General features: G+C 36.8%; 1 protein-coding gene across 6 annotated transcripts in view; it reads left to right on the plus strand.

Annotated features, from left to right (window-relative positions):
• Positions 1-21,932, plus strand: part of Ccdc88a (coiled-coil domain containing 88A) — a 156,471-nt gene that overhangs the window by 53,937 nt on the left and 80,602 nt on the right. For all 6 annotated transcript variants that reach the window (XR_005286720.1, XM_038341121.1, XM_038341122.1 and 3 more), the window contains exons 4-7: positions 10,291-10,360; positions 12,668-12,726; positions 17,804-17,887; positions 18,725-18,865. Coding sequence is in view for 5 of the 6 variants with exons in the window: in XM_038341121.1 (XP_038197049.1) it covers positions 10,291-10,360; positions 12,668-12,726; positions 17,804-17,887; positions 18,725-18,865 (354 nt within the window). In the remaining variant the exon portion in view is untranslated. The remainder of the gene's footprint in view (positions 1-10,290; positions 10,361-12,667; positions 12,727-17,803; positions 17,888-18,724; positions 18,866-21,932) is intronic.

Genomic DNA, 21,932 nt, shown 5'->3' on the forward strand with positions numbered 1-21,932 from the left:
TATATATTCCACAGTTTCTTCATCCATTCTTCCACTGAAGGGCATCTAGGTTGTTTCCAGGATCTGGCTATTACAAATAATGCTGCTATGAACATAGATGAGCATATGCTTTTGTTGTATGATTGGGCATCTCTTGGGTAGATTCCCAATAGTGGAATTGCTGGGTCCTGGGGTAGGTTGATCCCGAATTTCCTGAGAAACCGCCACACTGCTTTCCAAAGTGGTTGCACAAGTTTGCATTCCCACCAGCAATGGATGAGTGTACCCCTTACCCCACAACCTCTCCAGCAAAGGTTATTATTGGTGTTTTGGATTTTAGCCAATCTGACAGGTGTAAGATGATATCTCAAAGTTATTTTGATTTGCATTTCCCTGATAGCTAGGGAGGTTGAGCATGACCTTAAGTGTCTTTTGGCCATTCGAACTTCTTCTGTTGAGAATTCTCTGTTCAGTTCAGCGCCCCATTTTTTAATTGGGTTAATTGGCATTTGATCTATTACGATCAAGTAGGCTTCATCCCAGAGATGCAGAGCTGGTTCAACATACGAAAATCTATCAATGTAATCCATCATATAAATAAACTGAAGGAAAAAAACCATATGGTCATCTCATTAGATGCTGAAAAAGCATTTGACAAAATTCAGCACCCTTTTATGATAAAGGTCTTGGAGAGATTAGGGATACAAGGGTCATTCCTAAATATAATAAAAGCTATTTACAGCAAGCCGACAGCTAACATCAAATTAAACGGAGAGAAACTCAAGGCTATCCCACTAAATTCAGGAACACGACAAGGCTGTCCACTCTCTCCTTATCTCTTCAATATAGTGCTTGAAGTTCTAGCATTAGCAATAAGACAACATAAGGGAATCAAGGGGATTCAATTTGGAAAGGAAGAAGTTAAACTTTCATTATTTGCAGATGATATGATAGTATACATAAGCGACCCCAAAAACTCCACCAAAGAACTCCTACAGCTGATAAACTCCTTCAGTAACGTGGCAGGTTACAAGATCAACTCCAAAAAATCAGTCGCCCTTTTATACACAAAGGATAAGGAAGCAGAGAGGGAAATCAGAGAAGTATCACCTTTCACAATAGCCACAAATAGCATAAGATATCTGGGAGTATCTCTAACCAAGGAAGTGAAGGATTTATTTGACAAGAACTTTAAGTCTTTGAAGAAAGAAATTGAAGAGATACCAGAAAATGGAAGGATCTCCCCTGCTCGTGGATTGGGAGGATCAACATAGTAAAAATGGCAATTCTACCAAAAGCAATCTATAGATTCAATGCAATCCCAATCAAGGTCCCATTAAAATTCTTCACAGAGATTGAGAGGACAATAATCAACTTTATATGGAAAAACAAGAAACCCAGGATAGCCAAAAAAATCTTATACAATAAAGGTTCTTCTGGAGGCATTACCATCCCTGACTTCAAACTCTATTACAAAGCTACAGTATTGAAAACGGCTTGGTATTGGCATAAAAACAGAGAAGTTGACCAATGGAATCGTATAGAAGACCCGGATCTTAAACCACAAACCTATGAACACCTGATTTTTGATAAAGGAGCCAAAAGTACACAATGGAAGAAAGAGGGCATCTTCAACAAATGGTGCTGGCATAACTGGATGTCAACCTGTAGAAGAATGAAAGTAGATCCATATCTATCACCATGCACAAAACTCAAGTCCAAATGGATTAAAGACCTCAATATTAATCTGAACACATTGAGCTTGATAGAGGAGAAAGTGGGAAGTACTCTACAACAAATGGGCACAGGGAACCGTTTCCTACGCATAACCCCAGCTGCACAGACTTTAAGGGCAACATTGAATAAATGGGACCTCCTGAAGTTGAGCAGCTTCTGTAAAGCAAAGGACATTGTCACTAAGACACAAAGGCAGCCTACTGACTGGGAAAAGATCTTCACCAACCCTGCAACTGACAAAGGTCTGATCTCTAAAATATATAAGGAACTCAAGAGACTAGACGGTAAAATGCCAATTAACCCAATTAAAAAATTGGTTGTGTTCTTTAAGAGACTGCACATTAGGGGGCATGAATTCTGAGAAGGTAAAAGGGTTAGTTATTCCACCTATCTCTTCAGCATGGCTTATGATGAACCTGCTTTTTTAGGGGTCTCCACATAGACCAGAGGTTGTACTTTCTTGATTAGAAGTAGTTTTTTTCCTAATGGCCTTTATTGCTATGCTAATGGAAACACTCCTTCCTTTTCTATTTTATGAAATAATTTGTTCTTTAATGATCTAGTAACATTCAACAGTGACCATGCACTAAGCTTAAAAAATAAAAACAAAGACAACTATTACTTTTTCAGTATTAATTCTTGGTATAGGTCTACTTATGTTTTTTATACCTCCTCTTGGTTTAATTTTAGTAGATCATCAGTGCCAAGAAATGTATCCTTTTTTTCCCTAGATTTTGCAGTTTGTCAGAATATAAATTTTCAGTCTTCTCTAATAATCTGTATTTTATTTCTCTCGTAATGTCCCCCTTTTCATCTCTCAGTTTACTTATTTTGGGTCATCTCTCAAAATTTTATTTTAAAATTAGCTAATTAAGCAGTAGATTTTCTTACTGCTTTCTCGTAAGTTTTGGTTGACCATCTTCTCCATCTCCAGACCTTATTCCTAGCTTAAACCTTTCTAACCCAGCTTTACCCCTTTCACTATTATATCACATGTCTTCTACTTACCAGCTAACCCCATCCAAACCCCCCCCCCCCATGTACTTCTTTTTACTTTCCAGGCTTCTATTGCACTTATTCCCATATAAATACACATATATAATAATTAGAAGCTAGGATCCACATGAGAGAGGACATGTAGTATTTGTCTTCATGGGCCTAGGTTATATCCCTTAAATATAACCTTTTGCTATTTCATCCATTTTCCTTTAGATTCCTTAATTCCATTTTTCTTTATGAATAAATAAAATTCCATTGTGTATATGTACCATGTTTGCATTATCTCTTCATCATTTGATAGAAATCTAGATGCCATTTTCTGGCTGTTGTGAATAACATAGCAGTAAACATGGATCCAAGTATATATGTTAGGATATAGAATCCTTTGGATATATACCCCAGCATCACATAGTTGAATCATATGGTAGTTCTGTTTTGAGTTCTCTTGGTACCCTGTAATATTTGCATCAGTCCCATAATCAATAACTAAGGGTTCCCTTCTCTACACATCCTCTCCAGCACTTGTCATTCAGTTTTCTGATGATAGCCATTTTGACTGGAGTAATGTGGTATATCAGTTACTTTTCTGAGCTGTGCTGGCTAGTTTTATGTCAACTTGACACAAGTTATAGTCATCTGAAAGAAAAAACTCAGTTGAGAAACTCCCTCCATAAGATAGGGCTACAGGCAAGCCTGTATGGCAGTGGTTCTCAACCTGTGGGTGATATCCTATATATCAGATATTTACATTATGATTCATAACAGTAGCAAAATTACAATTATGAAGTAGCAACGAATAATTTTATCATTGAGAGTCACCACAACATGAGGAACTGTATGTAATTAGTGATTTTATGGGGACAGTCCTTTGTGGGTGGGGACACCCTTAGACTGGTGGACCTGGGTTCTTAAGAAAATAGACTGAGCAAGCTATAGGGAGTAAGTCAATATGCACCATTTCTCCATGGCCCCTGCATCAGCCCCTGCCTCTAAGATCCTGCCCTGCTTGAGTTCTTGCCCTGAATTCCTCCAGTGATAGCCTTTGTTGTGGAAGTATAAGCCAAATAAAGCCTTTTCTCTCTATCTTGCTTTTTGTCATGGTGTTCTCATCATAGTAATAATAATCCTAACTAGGATAGTTGCTGTGATAAAATATCATCACTAAGACAAGTTAAAGAAGAAGTTTATTTTATCTTATGCTTCCAGAAAGATAACAGTCCTTCATGATTGGAAAGCATGGCAGTATGCCACAGGGATGACAACAGAGCAGGAAGCTGAGAAATCATATCTATTACTGCATGCACAAAACAGAGCCAACTGGAAGTAGGATTTTTTATTTATTTATTTATTCATTTATTTAGTTTTTTTGAGATGGGGTTTTTCTGTAGCTGTGGAGCCTGTCCTGGAACTAGTTCTTGTAGACCAGGCTGGCCTCTCAATAACAGAGATCCTCCTGCCTCTGCCTCCTTACTGCTGGAATTAAAGGTACGCGCCGTCACCCAGCTGGAAGTAGGGTTTTAAAACCTACCCCAAGTGACATACTTTCTTCAGCAAGGTTGCACCTCCTAAACCTTCCCATACAGCACAAAATGCCTGAGTATTATGGGGACATTTCTTATTTCTCTTCTGGAGCATGGATTATATCACTTAACATAATTTCCATCTGTTTTTTACCTTGAAATATAAATATTCTTACCTGTGACTGATTAAAACTCCATGTGTACATGTATAACATCTGCTGACAGCATCTGGGTTGGCCCCTTTCCTCACTATCTCGAATAAAGCAGCAGTGAACATGGATGATAGTAAGATATAGGATCCTTTGGGTATATATCTATATATGCTACGATGCTATAGCTGGGTTATATGGTAATTCTGTTCAGCTTTTTAAGAAACCTCCATGCTGAGTGGTGCTGGTATACACCTTTAAATCCCAGCACTTGGGAGGCAGGTAGATCTCTGAGTTCGAGGCCAGCCTAGTTTTCTACATAGTGGGTTCAGCCCAAGACTACTTGCCCAAAGGTGGCACTGTCTATGGTGACCTAAGTCCTCTCACATCCATCATTAATAGTATTTTTTTTAATGTCACAGGAGCTGGAGAGATGGCTCAGCCATTAAAGGCTAGGCTCACAACCAAAAATATAAAAATGCCACAGACTGGCCTATACCCATCAAATCTTCTGGAGCTTTGGGTAGTGGGGATCCAACTCGGGTCCTCTGTAAGAGCTAACTACATCCGCCTTAGGGCAGCTACTGTTGCATCCTATGGGTGGGGCATGTTTTATTTTCATTCATTTGTTTTTGGTTTCCTTTTTATTTTTTTAGGTCAATCTGATAGAGGTGTTTTCTCAGTCGAGGTTCCTGCTTCCCCAAGATAGCACTTTCTTACTAGCTCACTTCTCAGGAACTTTAGATGTTTTGAGAGTGAAGTAGTGGATTCCTTGTTCGGTGCTGGCCTGCTATCTTCCCCTCAAACTCTGGTGCTTCACATTATCTTCCAAATATAACTACTGTTTATACCTGATAGTCAGTTAAAACATCTTTCTTATAGTCTTGAAAAGGTATATGAACTTTAGTTGATACACTTTGTGTATAGATAAAAATAAGCTAACATTTTTATATAAAATTTAATAGTACCAACTAAAGATATTAGGGATGAAGTTACTTTCTATATCCTTTGAGATGCATGCAGTATATTTATTAATATAATGATTTTCAGGTTTTTTTTTAATTTTTGTATTTCTCTTACTCATTTGGACTGTCTTTTTGCTAGAATTGAGTCTTTTTTCCAGTGAAATTTTACTTCTAATAGCCTTAGAAATGCTCATATTTTCTATATTTGAGGACTTGCATGTCTTCAAAAATTTCAACATTCTCACATTTAAATACTCTTCACCGTTTTTTTTGGAGACAGGGTTTCTCAGTAGCTTTGAACTCCATCCTGTACACCAGGTTGGCCTCGAACTCACAGAGATCCACCTAATTCTGCCTCCTGAGTGCTGGGATTAAAGGCGTGTGCCGCCACCACCATGCCTACTAATACTTTTCATTCCTGCTCTATTTTCTTATATTTTAAATTTTTATTTATTTGTATGTGAGTGCCACATTGTGCAGACCTTTGTGTAGCCAGAATAGGGAAACCCTTGCATAGTTAGAGGTAGTTGTGAGGTACCTGAAGTGGTGCTGGGATCTAAACTCAGGTCCTCTGAATGAAGAGCACATCAACCTCTGAGCCATCTCTCTGGCCCTTCTTGTTTTATTTTTATCTGTAGCACTGACGACCTAAAGTATGTGTTTATTATTTTGTTTACTCTTACTAAACTGTATGCTCCCCAGAGCTGGTGATTGCTTAGAATAATATATGACAAATAGTGAGCTTTCAGTATTTGTTGAACAAATGCTCCAATTTTCTAAAATATTTCTCTTTTAGGTATATTGCAGTTTTTACCTTTTTGCGTATATCAAATCAAAATTATCTTATCTAGTTCATTTATATGCTGTCCTTGCTCTGTTTTATGATCCTCTTAGTAAAGTCATGTTTATCTTGTGTTCATTTCCATATCCTTGCTCCGGTTTCTTTAATACCTTGATATGACAATCTTTAGAATTAGATGAAACTCTACGGGCCTGGGAATAACACAATAAAGGTTTAATTATGGTAATACTTTTATATCTTGCTTTGGGGGTTTGTTTGGGGGGGGATTATTTTGTTTTGTTTTTGTTTTGTTTTGTTTTGAGACTTGGTCTCTATGTAACCTTGGCTTTCCTGGATCTCTTTATGTAGACCAGGTATGCTTTGAGCTCATTGCTCTGCCTGCCTCTGCTGAGTGCTGAGTTAAAGGTATACATCACCACTCCTAGCTTGGAACTCTCAGTGTAGGCCAGGTTGGCCTTCAAGTTGCAGCGCTCCTCTGACCTCAAGTTCTGGGGTCGCAGGCATGTGACACCATTGCAGCTTGTATGTTGTATATGTTTGAAAATACTTGTAAGACTAGATTAGGGAAAAGGATGGATGGTTTATGAAAACAAATCTAAGATCTAAAATATCCTAGGGTAACCAACTAGAAATTAATTTTCTTTTAACAAGATCTCCTGAGTAAATTGAGAGCATGGGGACCTTGGGAGAGGGTTGAAGGGGGAGGGAAGAGGCAGGGAGGGGAACAGAGAAAAATGTAGAGCTCAATAAGAATCAACTAAAAAATAATTTTCTTTTTAAAAAATTGTGTAATTTTTTTCTCATTTTTTTATTGAAAATTTCCATCTCCTCCCCTCCTCTTCCCCCTTCCCTCCCCTCCCTTCCACCCATACCCCCACTCCACCCCTCTCCAAGCCAAAGAGCCATCAGGGTTCCCTTCACTATGTTAAGTCCAAGGTCCTCCCAGCTCCCCCTAAGTCCAGGAGGTGAGCAACCCAACTGACAAGGCTCACAATGAGCCCATCCATGCTGTAGAGTTCAAGCTCATCGCCGTTGTCCTTGGTTTCTCAGTCCTCCTCCACCATCAGCCACATTCAGAGAGTCTGGTTTGGTCCCCTGTTCCATCAGTCCCATTCCAACTGGACTTGGTGGTCTCCCGTTAGATCTGTCCCACCGTCTCAATGGGTAAACGCACTCCTCATGGTCCTGACTTCCTTGTTCATGTTATCCCTCCTTCTGCTCCTCATCAGGACCTTGGGAGCTCAGTCCGGTGCTCCTATGTGGGGCTCAGTCATTTTCTTAATCCATCGCCAGGTGGAGGTTCTATGGTGATATGCAAGAAATTCATCAGTATGGCTATAAGATCTGGCCTTTTCCGGCTCCCTCTCCTCAGCTGCCCAAGGAACTAGCTGGGGGCATCTTCCTGGACACCTGGGAACCCCTCTAGAGTCAAGTCTCTGCCAACCCTAGAATGGCTCCCTTAATTAAGATATATAATTCCTTGTTCCCATATCCACCCTTCCTATATCCCAACCATCCTATTCCCCCAAGCTCTTCCCATCCTCCACTTCACACTTTTCTCTCCCCATCCCCCCATCCCACCCCACCCCCAAGTTCCCATTTTTTGTCCGGCAATCTTGTCTACTTCCAATATCCAGAAGGATAACTATATGTTTTTCTTTGGATTAACCTTCTTATATAGCTTCTCTAGGATTTTTTACGAATATTAGGCTCGATGTCCTTTATTTATGGCTAGAAACCACTTATGAGTGAGTACATCCCATGTTCATCTTTTTGGGCCTGGGTTACCTCACTCAGGATGGTGTTTTCTATTTCCATCCATTTGCATGCAAAATTCAAGATGTCATTGTTTTTTACCACCGAGTAGTACTCTAATATGTATATATTCCACACTTTCTTCGTCCATTCTTCCACTGAAGGGCATCTAGGTTGTTTCCAGGATCTGGCTATTACAAATAATGCTGCTATAAACATAGTTGAACAAATGCTTTTGTAATATGATTGGGCATCTCTTGGGTAAATTCCCAAGAGTGGGATTGCTGGGTCCTGGGGTAGGTTGATCCCAAATTTCCTGAGAAACCTCCACACTGCTTTCCAAAGCGATTTCACAAGTTTGCATTCCCACCAGCAATGGATGAGTGTACCCCTTACTCCACATCCTCTCCAGCAAAGGCTAACACTGGTGTTTTTGATTTTAGCCAATCTGACAGGTGTAAGATGGTATCTCAAAGTTGTTTTGATTTGCATTTCCCTGATTGTTAAGGAGGTTGAGCATGCCCTTAAGTGTCTTTTGGCCATTCGAACTTCTTCGGTTGAGAATTCTCTGTTCAGTTCAGTGCCCCATTTTTTAATTGGGTTAATTAGCATTTTAAAATCTAGTCTCTTGAGTTCCTTATATATTTTGGAGACCAGACCTTTGTCTGTTGCGGGGTTGGTGAAGATCTTTTCCCAGTCAGTAGGGTGCCTTTGTGTCTTAGTGACAGTGTCCTTTGCTTTACAGAAGCTGCTCAGCTTCAGGAGGTCCCATTTATTCAATGTTGCCCTTAAAGTCTGTGCTGCTGGGGCTATACGTAGGAAGCGGTCTCCTGTGCCCAAATGTTGTAGAGTACTTCCCATTTTCTCCTCTAACAGGTTCAGTGTGTTCAGATTAATATTGAGGTCTTTAATCCATTTGGACTTGAGTTTTGTGCATGGTGATAGATATGGATCTACTTTCATTCTTCTACAGGTTGACATCCAGTTATGCCAGCACCATTTGTTGAAGATGCTTTCTTTCTTCCATTGTGTGCTTTAAAATTGTGTAATTTTTAACTGTTTTTCTATTCCATATAACTATTATCAGAATTAAATTAACACTGTAAAGTGAAAATTTTCATATTAATTTCAAGAAACAGTTTCTACAATTTAATGATTTTGTACTTTTGTTTCACTTTCTATTCTTCCTAACAAAAGTTGTTATAAACATAAGCCTGAAGTTCAGACTACATTGCTACATGGTACACTTTACTAAGCATTCATATTGTATGTTAATTTTACATGATAGTAAATTTAGCAATTATATCAAAATATAAGCAGACTCATGGTGTAAATGTCAGGGTGTATTTGCATGAGGTCACTGCTGACTATGGTGATGAGGGAACATGATGTCATCTTCTCATTGTGGGCACAGTGACTTGGGAGAAGTAGGGAACAATAGAATGGGAGGGTAGGTTACAGAGAAGAGAATGAAGAAACAAGAGTTGTGGACCATGCTAAAGATTATCACCCGTTTGGACAGTTTTGCTTGTAACAGTTGACTGATACAGAGTGTCACATGGCAAGTCAATGGATTAATGTTTCTGATTATCAATATTGACTCGTGTTCTTCAAAAATAAGTTTTTATTATTTATCTGTAAAGTCTTTAAGATAAAACTTTTTCCCATAAGCTTTATTTATGAGGATGAATTTAAAAGTTCTGTATTCAGAGGAAGGTTATTTTCATGAAGTATGATATAGACAAAATAGTGATTGCTGCCGGGTGGTGGTGGCTTGACACTCAATGTTGATACCAGCACTAAGCAAGCAGAGGCAGGCAGATCTCTGTGATTTCGAGGCCAGCCTGATCTACAGAGTGAGTTCCAAGACAGCCAGGGCTGTTATTCAGAGAAACGCCATCTCAAAAAACTTAAAAGAAAAAAGTAGCCATTGCTTTAAAATAAATATTTATGTTTTTAAAAACTTAAAGTGATAGTCTTCATTTTGCATCAATGAAAAAAATCTAAAAATCAAAATAAATTGAGGTTTTTCCCTTTTAAGTTATTTACTTTATATTTTGAGATAGGGTTTCATTCATTAGCTGAGGCTATCTCAGACTCAATATTTAAGCCAGGCTGATCTCAAACTTGTAAAAAGAACTCCTTTTTCAGCCTCACAGGTGAGAGACTTATAGATATGAGCCACCATGCTTGATCATTTAAGTCTGTCATAACTTATTTAATTCATAAGGTGCAAAACTTAAGACATGAGAGACCCTTTGCATGTTTGTTTTCAATGTAGCATGCCCACAGAAGTGTGTACAAATCCTAAATGATAATGTGGTGAGTGCTTACATAGTCAGCATTAGCCATGTAATTACTAACTGCTGAATATCATTTTACAGGAGACTTTGCAGCAGTTGATTATGATGTCATTGCCAAATGTCTTAATCATTGGCAAAAATCCCTTTTCTGGTAAGTTTTAAGTTGCTATAATGGGATAATAATGCCTTATGTTTTTGTAACACTGGTAATGTTTACCAAGGGCTTGATTATTTATCTCCATTCTCAGTAGGTTTTTCCACAACATCAGTAGGAAAAGTTGGGAATGATATTTCTGTTTGTAAAGAGAAAAGAAGCTCACAATATTTAAGTTGTTGGTGAGATACACGTCAACACTAAATCAGTAGTCTTCTCTGCCATATTAAGCTGGTATTTTGGTGATGTATTATGGTTTTTATTATCTCAGTCTAAGCAGTCATGTTAGAAAACAAATAATGTTGAAACTTATTTTTAAGTTTTATACTTAAATTCCTATTTACTATTGCCAAAATTGTTGGTGCTCTGGATTTTCTTGTTTGTTTGCTAGTTCATTTTTATAATCATAAAAGGCATTCCAGCCTTTACATTGAAAGTTTTACTAGTAAACATTTTAATTTATATTAAACAGCTTTAGTGGAAGGATGAAAGGCAGTTTTTTAGATTATTTAAATTATTACACTTAAAAGCTCATACTCCTTTACTAACATTTTATTTTTATTTTTATTTTGCTGTTTCTGGAACATGCTCCTAGGGCCTTGTATACACCAGACAGTTGCTGTACCCATCCACCCTAGAATTTAATGTTTGAACAATTACCTAGTAGCTATGAAACATATCAGGAAAGGACTTAATCCTTGCAGGCTGCATGATATTCAAATTGAATATGTCCTCTTTTACTTGAACCCTTGCCCAGTTGAAACAAGAAATAAAATCCAAATAGAAGGCAGTATGTAAGCAGCTGTTTTTTATAGAGGAAACTACCAATTAAATTCATTAGTAATAAACTCAGTTAGGAATTCAGTTACCTAGATAATCTTTTTTTAACCTAGATAATCTTTAGAGATATACTAGGATGTATGGTTATCCAAGTAAATAGGAAGATTAGCATGCAGAATGGGATTGTTTTTTATTTCATATGTATTTAGTAACTAACTACAAGTCATAGGGTAGAAATGGTTCATGTGCTAGAAAACCTTATGGTTTGGTGAAAGATCCAAAGATGAATGTGAGATCATATAATTCATGTGACAGAGATATGTACAAAATACTAAGGCATGTAAAAACAAAGTGTTAATTATTCTTAAAATTGTCAGAGTTAGAGTTGGGACTCTGGTGACATGTTCAAGAAGGACTGCACACATGAGATCTGTTTATGGTGGTGGAAGTGGTTCACTAAGGAATTGAGGAGGGGAAGGAAAGCAACTTGTAGCCAAAGTTACAACCGAAGAGTATGTACTGATTGTTAAAATTACCTAGTAAGTCTAGAAAAAATTAGCTTCATGCAAAATAATATAAAGTCTCTAATATGAAGATTTGAAATTCATCACAGGTAAGTTAACCTGATAGTGAAAATCTTTCTGAATTTTATGTTTGTGGTTATGTTCAGCCAAATATTTTAAGACAATCTTAATTGAATGCATGTTAACAAAGATCGTTCTGTTATAAACTGATAACTTTTATCCAGTTTTTAACATACAGATCTTTCTTTTCTTAAAATTTATTATTGTGAAATAGGATCTCACACTGTAGACTCAGACTAGCTTGGACCTCACTGTGTAGCCCATGGTAGCTCATGTAGTTCTCCTTCTCCAGTCTCTGGAGAGCTGGGGTTATAGGTGTGGACTACCACACCCAGCTTATTCTATTAGACTCACTGTGATGTCATTTAAGGTTCTGATCCTTAGGAACCTGTGCAGTGAGAAATATATTTAAATTGTGTAGGTAGATGAACCATAATGTTTATATTTTACTAAAAACTACTAAAGAGGGGCAGACCCAAGCAACTCTGGTATGTTCTTATATCAGCATAATCTAGAGGGTTGGTAAATACAATTTAGAGAAAATGTGTAGGTGCAGTTAGCATACTTAGCTTAAAGCTTCTTTATCTACACTGTAACTCTTTAGAAGGGGTATCCTAGCCGGGTGGTGGTGGCGCGCACCTTTAGTCCCAACACTCGGGAAGCAGAGGCAGGCAGATCTTTGAGTTCTAGGTCAGCCTGGTCCACAAGAGCTAGTTCCAGGACAGGACAGGCTCCAATTAGAAGGAAGGAGTATCCTTGCCATGTCTTCTGCTGACCCCATATTATTCACACAGAAACCACATGTTTAAATTACACCATTTATTTACAAAATTCGTCTTTTGGTCAAGTTTTGGTGATTGACTCTTAAAGTTGATGGTTCCACTGTCTGAAAGAGTTGAAACAAAGCTAAATTCTATATTCATTTGTGTTTTTATTTCAGAACAAGGCACAGAAGAAGTGAAAAAGTTGCTTTTACTCTTACTGGGTTGTGCAGTTCAGGTAAGTTAATGTGTTTCTTCGTATTTTCATTCTTATAAACTGTCCTTGAGCTTCTATCTAGTTTTCTGAAAGACTTGATAATTTTAAGTATATCATCTTAAAATGAAATTATGTATGAGAACATTTCTTTTATTTCAGAAGTTAGCTATAGCATTAATGTCATGTATTAAAAGCTTTTAGTTAAGTTTTTCCTATTTAGATGCTTCTAATGACTCAGATCTTTATGCTTCTTCAGAGGCATCGCCCATACATCTCTTAGTTTGCTTGTACAAGCTTATGCTCAAAAGAGAAGAGAAGAGGGACTAACAGTGAAGAGAGGATTGGGGGTTGAAGCAATAGTTTGAGAGCACTGACTACTCTTTCAGAGGACTCAGGTTTGTTTCCCAGCACACATGTGGTAGCACATAGCTGGCTACAACTCTAGTCTCATGGACTCCAACACCTCCTTCTGGCCTCTGTGGGTACCAGGCACATACACGGTATGCAGGTATATATGCAAGCAAATGCCCCTCCACATAAAAATAAATAAATCTAAAAATATAGAATTTGTGGGAAATGTTTTGTGTATGGTATTTGTTTATGTACATTACTGTACATGTATGCATGTAGACATGTGGAGGCCAGAGGTCAGTATCATGTCAGTCACCTTATTTCTTCATTTATTGGTTTATTTTTTATTTTGTTTTTTCCGAGGACAGGACAGGGCTTCTCTGTAGCTTTGGATCCTGTCCTGGAGCTAGCTCTTGTAGACCAGGCTGGCCTCAAACTCACAGAGATCCACCTGCCTCTGCCTCCCAAATACTGGGATTAAAGGCGTGCACCACCACTGCCCAGCTAAGTCACTTTATTTCTTGAGATAGGGTGTCTCACTGAACCTAGAACTCCCTGATTCAGTGCTACTTGCTGGCCACCAAGTCCCAGGGATCCTCCCGTCTCTGCCTCCTATCATTGGAATTACAGTTTCACACCCAGCAAGCACTTTCCTTACAAATAATACTCTGTTTTATTGCTCCTTTATAGATGTTTGTGTCAATATTAACTGTTGGGAGTTCTTCTGTCTCTGCCCAATCTTTGTAAGAGCCCTAGGATTAAAGTTGCACACAACATCCAGGCGTTCCTATCGCAGGCTATCACACTTGTCTGGCAGATGTTTTACCCACTGAGCTATATCTGAAGCCCAGTACTTTTTAAGAGAATAATTGTTGCATGATTAACAAAAACCCAGAGATAGATATTAGGGTTCAACCTGAAGATCAGAAAAGCAAAGCAGGCAAGCTACTAGAGAGGTCTTACCTCTAGGAAATCTTCAGACTGAAAGAGAGTTAGTACCTGTCTCTTTCCGCCTTTTATTCCTCTCAAGTGCTGGAATTAAAGGTGTGCACCACCACTGCCCCAGCCTCTATGGCTAACTAGCAAGGCTGCTGATATTAAAGGTGTGTGCCACAACTGCCTGGCCTGTATGGCTGACTAGTGTGGCTGTTTCGCGTTCTGTTCTTACGGCAAGCTTTATTTATTAAAATACAAATAATATACCACTATATTTCCCCTTTTCTAAAATAAAAAGAAGACTTTAACTAATGTAAGAAAAACTATATACAATAAATACAATAACTATACACAATATATACAGGCAGTAAATACATCAACAATGTCTAGTTCATTTGCATTTGACAAATTCAGAGAAAATACTCCATGTCTTTCTTATCTTGGTGAGTTCAAAGTCTTGTACTGAATTTACTTTCTATCATAACTTGCTTTCTGTATTGGGTAAACAAAGAAAACTGTAACTTCAACTCCTTCAGAGACCCAAGAAGGAAATAATATTAACTGAGTAAGTAAGAAGTATGAGCAAGCAACTTCCAAAAAATGTGAAATTACAGAAACAGCTGGCTGCCTGGACAGTCACCCAAAGTTCCTCTGCATTTTGGGGGTATCCGTCTTCGGCCTACAGGCCTACCATATTTGACAGACTTTTCTTGTGAAGCAGGATGTTCTTAAGGGCTGTCTTGTCTTGTCTTTACAATGTTTGACAGTCACTTTCTTTTGTGTCTTGTTTGTCCAATTAGGACAACATACTGTCAGCAGTAGAGATAAGGACATTTTCTTGCCCAGTGGCTTATTTTTGCCACAAAAAAAGGAAATTCCATGTAGAGTTTCTTTGATGCCCATTATTTTTCTCAAGTAGACTTGTGCTGCCAGGAGCATACATGTCTCATTATCATTAAACAAAAAAGTACATATGTTATTAAAACATTCTTAAATACCATATTCTGTAGATCTCTGAAGTATTTGAAGATGACCTGTCTCTCTAAAATATATCTTTATTTGACCTTGAAAACATATCTGATGTGACTACAAGTTCAGTTATCTAGGTGACTAACCTGCATTACATTGTTAAATAAGTTGTAACAAGTTAATAAGTTGAACAAAAGTAGAAATGTATGTATAGCATGTTCTACAAAATTAATCTCAAATCTGTATCAATACACAAAATTTGTATACAATATACAAAAATCCAATCCAATGTAAAATGTTTAAAACTAGTAATTGCTTTTTAAAAGTAGATTCAGTAATCTAACTTTTTAGTTTATTAATAAATTATTTTAATCTATACTTATCCTAGCTCTTCATAGAATGAAATATTCTTGTTTTAGGGCTTGATTTTCCTTTTTTTTTTTTCTGAGACAGGGTTTCATGTATCTCAGACTAGCCCTAAACTTGTGTAGCTCTGTTTTTCCTTAAATTTCTGATTCTTCTACTTCCATCTTCCAATGCTGGGATTGCAGGCATGTACCACTATACCCAATGTTTACAGTGCTTGGAATTGAACCTTGTATTCATGTGTGCTAGGCAAGCACTTTCCCAATTTAGCTACATCCCCAGCCTATGAAATGAGATTTTTATAAATAAACAAGTTCACTGGTAATATTTCACATACATGTATGTAATTTATTTACATATATTTTATATTCTAGTTTGTATTGACTCTTAGTGCTGACTTTGGAGATACAATATTTAATTTAAATGTAGCAATTAAATATGTATGTGGATAAGTGTGACTGTACACACACACACACACACACACACACACACACACGGTAGGTAATGATCAGATCAGGACCTCAAGACATTATTTCTTTGTTTTAAAGGCATACACAATTGTCTATACTGAAGATTTTGAAGTACTCAGTTAATTGTTGTTCCCCATAATAATCCTACTGTACTATATATGACATAAGTTATCATCCTATCCATTTATCTCTATATTTGTATCAATTCTCTGGTCTAATCCATTCCCACCATCATCATCTTCTTAACACCCTTTCTAACCCTAGTAATCGCTATGGGGGCAGTATTCATATATAAATTAAGTCATTACATTTCTGTAATGTGTTGTACATGATTGTTTGCCTAACAACTGATTAAATAGTAAGATAAATATAGTGTCTGATGTTTCTGCTCTTCTAATTGGGTCATCAGGTCTTTAGTTGGAAACACTATTTTTACTTATTTACAGCTACTATATATACTACATTTCTTTAAAAAAATACTTTTCTTTGTGAATGTTACACTGTATAAATGGTGAGCTTCTCAAGGTAGTGCTAGTGAAGAAACAGGCTTGCAGGGCTTATAAAAGGAAATGTCTGTTTCTTTTTAAAACTGTAACAAAATCATAAGACAGTGGAATTGGGGTACTTTGAATAAATTTTATTTATTACATTTCATAATAACCCTGCCATTTTATGTTCTGATTGCCAAAAAAACTATTTATAAGTCAGTAATTACAGAAATGTTGAATTAAAAGGTTGGGATTGTTTCTGAAAAGCTAGTTTACATACACTGTGAATATACAGTTAATTCTTAGTTGTTCTTACAGACCTGTTTAATATTTCCTAGACCAAAAAAGTCAGTTTTTTTAAGCCTGTTGATCTCTATTCCATTTCCTCCAAAACTCCTCAGTTCCTAATCAGACCTAGGAATTGTGCTTTCCAGTAGTTTACTTTAAAACATTTTTATATTGTAACAATATTTTAGTTTTTACTGGGATATAGAAATCTGGATGAAAGTGTAGAGTTATGTTGAGATTGTGTAATGACCAAAATAGAGCATTAGCAACTTAACTAACTTGAATCAGAGCTTTGTAAGTTTTTTACTGATCAAAGAGCCAGTTTTTCTTCTTTAGGGTTTATTGTCTTCTCTGGCTCTGTAATTGGCCCAGGAGATGCATCTTAGCTTGGCACAAGGCAGTGCTGTCTATTTGTATGCACCTCTCATTTGGTAACTGCAGGAATACAGTTGTATCCACAGCTGAATTTCAATATACGGGATGTAGACAGAAACAGAGATGAAGATGTTTGTTGTTATTTAATCCTTATTGGGAAAAGATTATGTTTATATTTTATGTTTTTAGCAGAAATAAAACTTTAAAGAGTTGATAACAAGGAATTGCTGCCTTGTTCCTAGTTGGTTACAAGTGTTTTTATAATTATTAAATTTTGCCCCTGGTTTCTTTGTTACAGTAGAAACAAACCAGATATTTATTGTATTACTTTATAAATGTTGACCTGGGCCATCAGAGTTAGTTTCTTTTATTAAGATTAATAGGCTGAATATGAGAATAAATTGTAAGCTTGACGTAAAAATTGCCGAATTTTTTCCCCCAAGAAGAAAGGCGGTGTTGTTTGGTGACAGTCAGGGACTGACTGAGAGTTTGGCAGTATTCCGAATTCTGCCACTGACTCACTGTGGTTTTTGGCAGTCACTTGTTCTCTCTGAAACAAGTTCTTGATTCTTTACTTCTCTGTTTGTTAAGTTAGCATAATAATATCCTGACCTCAGATGTGCTGTGTAATATGTTCCTACTTCAGAACTTTCCAGTGTAAAACTGTAGAGTTCAGAGTCTGGCTCTTAAATATTTCAAAATTATTGTATCTTTATTAGGTAAGTATATCAGAGGTTGTTTAAATGTAGAACAAAACCCTCACTGTACTGTTGAAATATTGTAAAGCTTGGTGCTTATAGGTAGCATTTAAAGGACAATACAGAGTCTGAATGGTACCCACTTCATTTTTTTCAGTGTCAGAAAAAGGAAGAATTTATTGAAAGAATTCAAGGTTTAGATTTTGATACAAAAGCAGCAGTCGCCGCACATATTCAAGAGGTAACTACATATATATATATATATACATACATATATATATGTATATTTAATGTGTTTTTATGAAGTTTGCAGTATGTTTTTAATAATATCTCCCCAAATACTTGGTTACAAGATAAACAAGAACAATTAAAGATCAAATATAAATCAGCCTTACTTTTATGTATATTTACTTTCTTTAGAGATAGATAATCCACTAGTGACTTGTGTTATGTATGGTACATACTTGCCACACATTTACTTTCTCTTCTCCATGAGGACATGAGGATGTTGAATGAAGATTGTTTTCATTAGGTAGCACACAATGAGTGATAGGTGTAAAGATAATAAACTTAGTCTGTGTGTCTTTTTCTTAAATGAATGATCATTTTTATTGAGCTGTTATTTGATTTACACAAATACATTGGTTATTTTAAAATATTCATCTAAAACAAATCTGAGGCATAATGTACCATGTCAAATTATAGATGTTAATGTAATTTTTAATTAAAATTTATTTTAAAAGCTTCCACTTCTGTAACTATTTACTCATGAGCTATAAATCTTACAATGTCTTTTGTAGAATTAGGTTATATATTAAATTTTGCATGTTGGGAGAGAATTCTAAAATTGTGTAAACTGGTTGTACTTAAAATATTCTCAGATGACTATTTCATGTCATCTTTTTCTCCTAATTTCAGAGCCCAGATGAGAGTTTATTTTTTCAGTTAAAATGTTTAGTTTTGTCATTTATTTCAAATCTACTTCTTTCTGCTTTTATAATTGAGCTGATTTTGTACTAAACTGAAATCAACATTTAATTATTAGCCATTCCTTGATTGTTTGATTGCCTCTCTAAAGGTAACTCATAATCAGGAAAATGTGTTTGACCTGCAATGGATGGAGGTGACAGCTATGTCTCAGGAAGATACAGAAGCACTCTTGAAGAATATGGCATCACGTCTGAGAAGACTGATAGATGAGAGGGATGAACATGCAGAGGTTGGTTCTTTCATCATGTTATGGGAGTTTGCTTTCTTAAAAGAAAAAATGTTTTCTAGAATGGATATTCTGCTTTTTTAGGGGCAGGTAATAAACTTTAGTCATTCTTTGGTATCAGTGCAGCATATTGATTCTAGGACCTTCTTAAGTACGTGAGAGGCCCAGGAAGGCAGACCTCTGAGTTCAAGGCTAGCCTGCTCTAAAGAGTGAGTTCCAGAACAGATGAAACTACACAGAGAAACCCTGTCACAAAACGGATACTAAAGCCAAAAATGCTTAGTTTCTTTTCTTAAAAAAGGTACAATGTTTACATATAAAATTACAGATATCTTGTATATTGTAAATCATCTTTTAGTTACGTATAATAATGAATAGTATGTAAATAATAAGAAAATAGTTGATATGCTGTATTATTTAGGAGTGGTGGCAAGAAAAAGCCTGTACATGTGCAGTTCAAACACAGAGATTTTTTTCCACTTATTATCTTCTGTCCACAGTTGGTTTAATTTGCAGATGTGAAAACTAGATGGTGTACGAACTATAATGTCTTTCCTTTTTTGTTGTTTTTTTTTTTTGCATGTGTGTGTGTGTGTGTGTGTGTAAAACACAGGAATTAGAATTAGAGAGGAAATAAAAGAGCCTTGGATTTCTTTTTTTAAAAGATTTATTTAGTTATCATGTGTATAGTATTCTGCTTGAATGTATGCCTGCAGGACAAAGGAGGGCACCAGATCTTATTACAGATGGTTGTGAGCCACCATGTGGTTGCTGGTAATTGAACTCAGGACCTCGGGAAGAGCAGCCAGTGCTCTTAACCTCTGAGCCATCTCTCCAGTCCCCGAACCTTGGATTTCTAATAAGTGCATTATTATTAGTTTTTTTCTCGTTTTCTTTTTAAATCATTATTATTCTGATTTTATTCCTGTTTTTCAAGTTACCCCATTACTTTGGCAATAGTGCAGAACTGTGAAACTGAATATATAGTTAATATAAGTGGAAAAATGCATTGCCTTGAAGCATACGAATTTGCTAAATTTCTTAGTTTTGTTGCCCATCTGATCCCAAGTTAGTTGGGGAGGGGACAAGCAGTTAGGGAATCAATGGTCAAACAACCCTTTTGTTTTATTTTATTCTTTAAAATTATTTTACAAGGTCTCAGTACCCCAGACGGATCTCAAAGTTAACATGTATCTGAGGCTGACCATGAATTCCTCTTTTCGCTTCCAATTACCAAGTACTGTGATTTTAGGTGTGAGCAGCCAAGCCAAGGTCCCAGAGACCTTGTTAGTCAAATTGATCTAGAGGGAATCTGTAGAAAGAGGGGCTGCGTCCTGCCACCCGGCCGCCGGCTAGCTTTACACCCGAAATAATTACACGGAAACTGTATTCTTTTAAACACTGCCTGGCCCATTATCTGTAGCCTCTTATTGGTTAATTCTCACATCTTCCTTTAACCCATATTTAGTAATCCGTGTAGCACCACGAGGTGTGGCTTACCAGGAGAGATCTTAACCTGCGTCCATCTCAGAGAGGAGAATCATGGCAACTCACTATGGCAACTGCCTGAAGCGTCTCCCCACTCCTGCTACCCAGAATTCTGTTCTGTCTACTCCGCCTACCTAATTTTCTGTCTCTTAAAGGGCCAAGGCAGTTTTCTTTATTAATTAACCAATGAAAGTAGCATAGACAGATAACTCTCTTCCATCATTTCCCCTTTTTCTGTTTAAACAAAAAAGAAAGGCTTCAACTTTAACATAGCAAAATTACATATAACAAAACAGTTATCAAGCAAGTATTACAGTTACAATATTTAAATCTATTTTATCTTTTATCATAACTAAGGAAAGCTATAACTATCTATTTATTCTTCAACTCCATCAAAGACTCCAGAAGGATATAATATTACCTAAGTAAACAAGTCATATGCAACTTTCAAACTCTAGAAATGACAACTCGCTGCCTGGACAGTCACCCAAAGTTCCTCTGTACCGTTGGGGCATCCATCTTCAGCCTACAGGCCCATAAGTATCCAGCAGACATTTCCATGAAGCAGGAAATTCCAAAGACAGTTCAGTCACTTTCTGCTGTGTCCTGCAGAACGTCTCGCAGACTCTTTAATGAATCAGGAACCCCAAAAGGCCATCTCACCTTTAGGCAAGTTCAGCAGTCCTCTTTCTGTGGGTTCCTTGTGTCCAATTTATGCAACAGTCCAGTCAAGAGCAATTTCTTGCCCAAATGGCTAACAAACTCCATAAGGAGCCTCTTCGATGCCCATCTTCCTCTCGAAGTAGATTGGTGCTGCCAGGAGCAGACATGTCTCATTGTCATGAAAAACCCTAAGTTATTAAAACATTAAATGCCATATTCTGTAGTCTTTGAAAGATATGAAGAATGCCTATCTGAAATATATCTATGCACATCTAGAAAATCTAACTAACATGACTACAAGTTTGACTATTGAAAGATATGAAGAATGCCTATTTAACTAAAGTATATCTCTATATATCTAGAAAATCTAACTAACATGACTACAAGCTTGACTATTATCGATGATTATCCATTAACAACCTATATTTCCTAATTATACATTACAGTTTTTAAAATGAACTACACAATCAAAATAGCTTAATCAAGATCAGAAATACATATACATATAACAAATTGACCTTAAAATCCATACCATTGCAAATTATTCATCTCTATATCATATCCCCCTTTAAATGTAAAAGAACATTTATAAACAATATTTGGGAAAATGGGCGCAGTTATTTCTCTCCAAACTGCTTCCTGCTGAATGGGAGCGCTGTTATTTAGGTCTTTCATGGTGTAACCTGTGTGCTAGGTTCCTCTCAGTTGGCAGTTGAGTGAAGTAATTTTTTGAAGATGTTCACAGCAACCTTTCAGGAGGGCGTGGTCTATCATACCATATTGGGATAGAAGCAATCCACAGAGTCTCGTCCTCTGTGAAAACAAAAGAAGAAACTCTTTTCCAAAGCATCATGTTCTTAGATCCAAATCCTGAAGTCATACCGTTAAGATGTCCATTCTGGTCTAGACTGGCAGCCCA

This window comes from Arvicola amphibius, chromosome 1 (assembly GCF_903992535.2).
Source record: "Arvicola amphibius chromosome 1, mArvAmp1.2, whole genome shotgun sequence".
NCBI lineage: Eukaryota > Metazoa > Chordata > Mammalia > Rodentia > Cricetidae > Arvicola > Arvicola amphibius.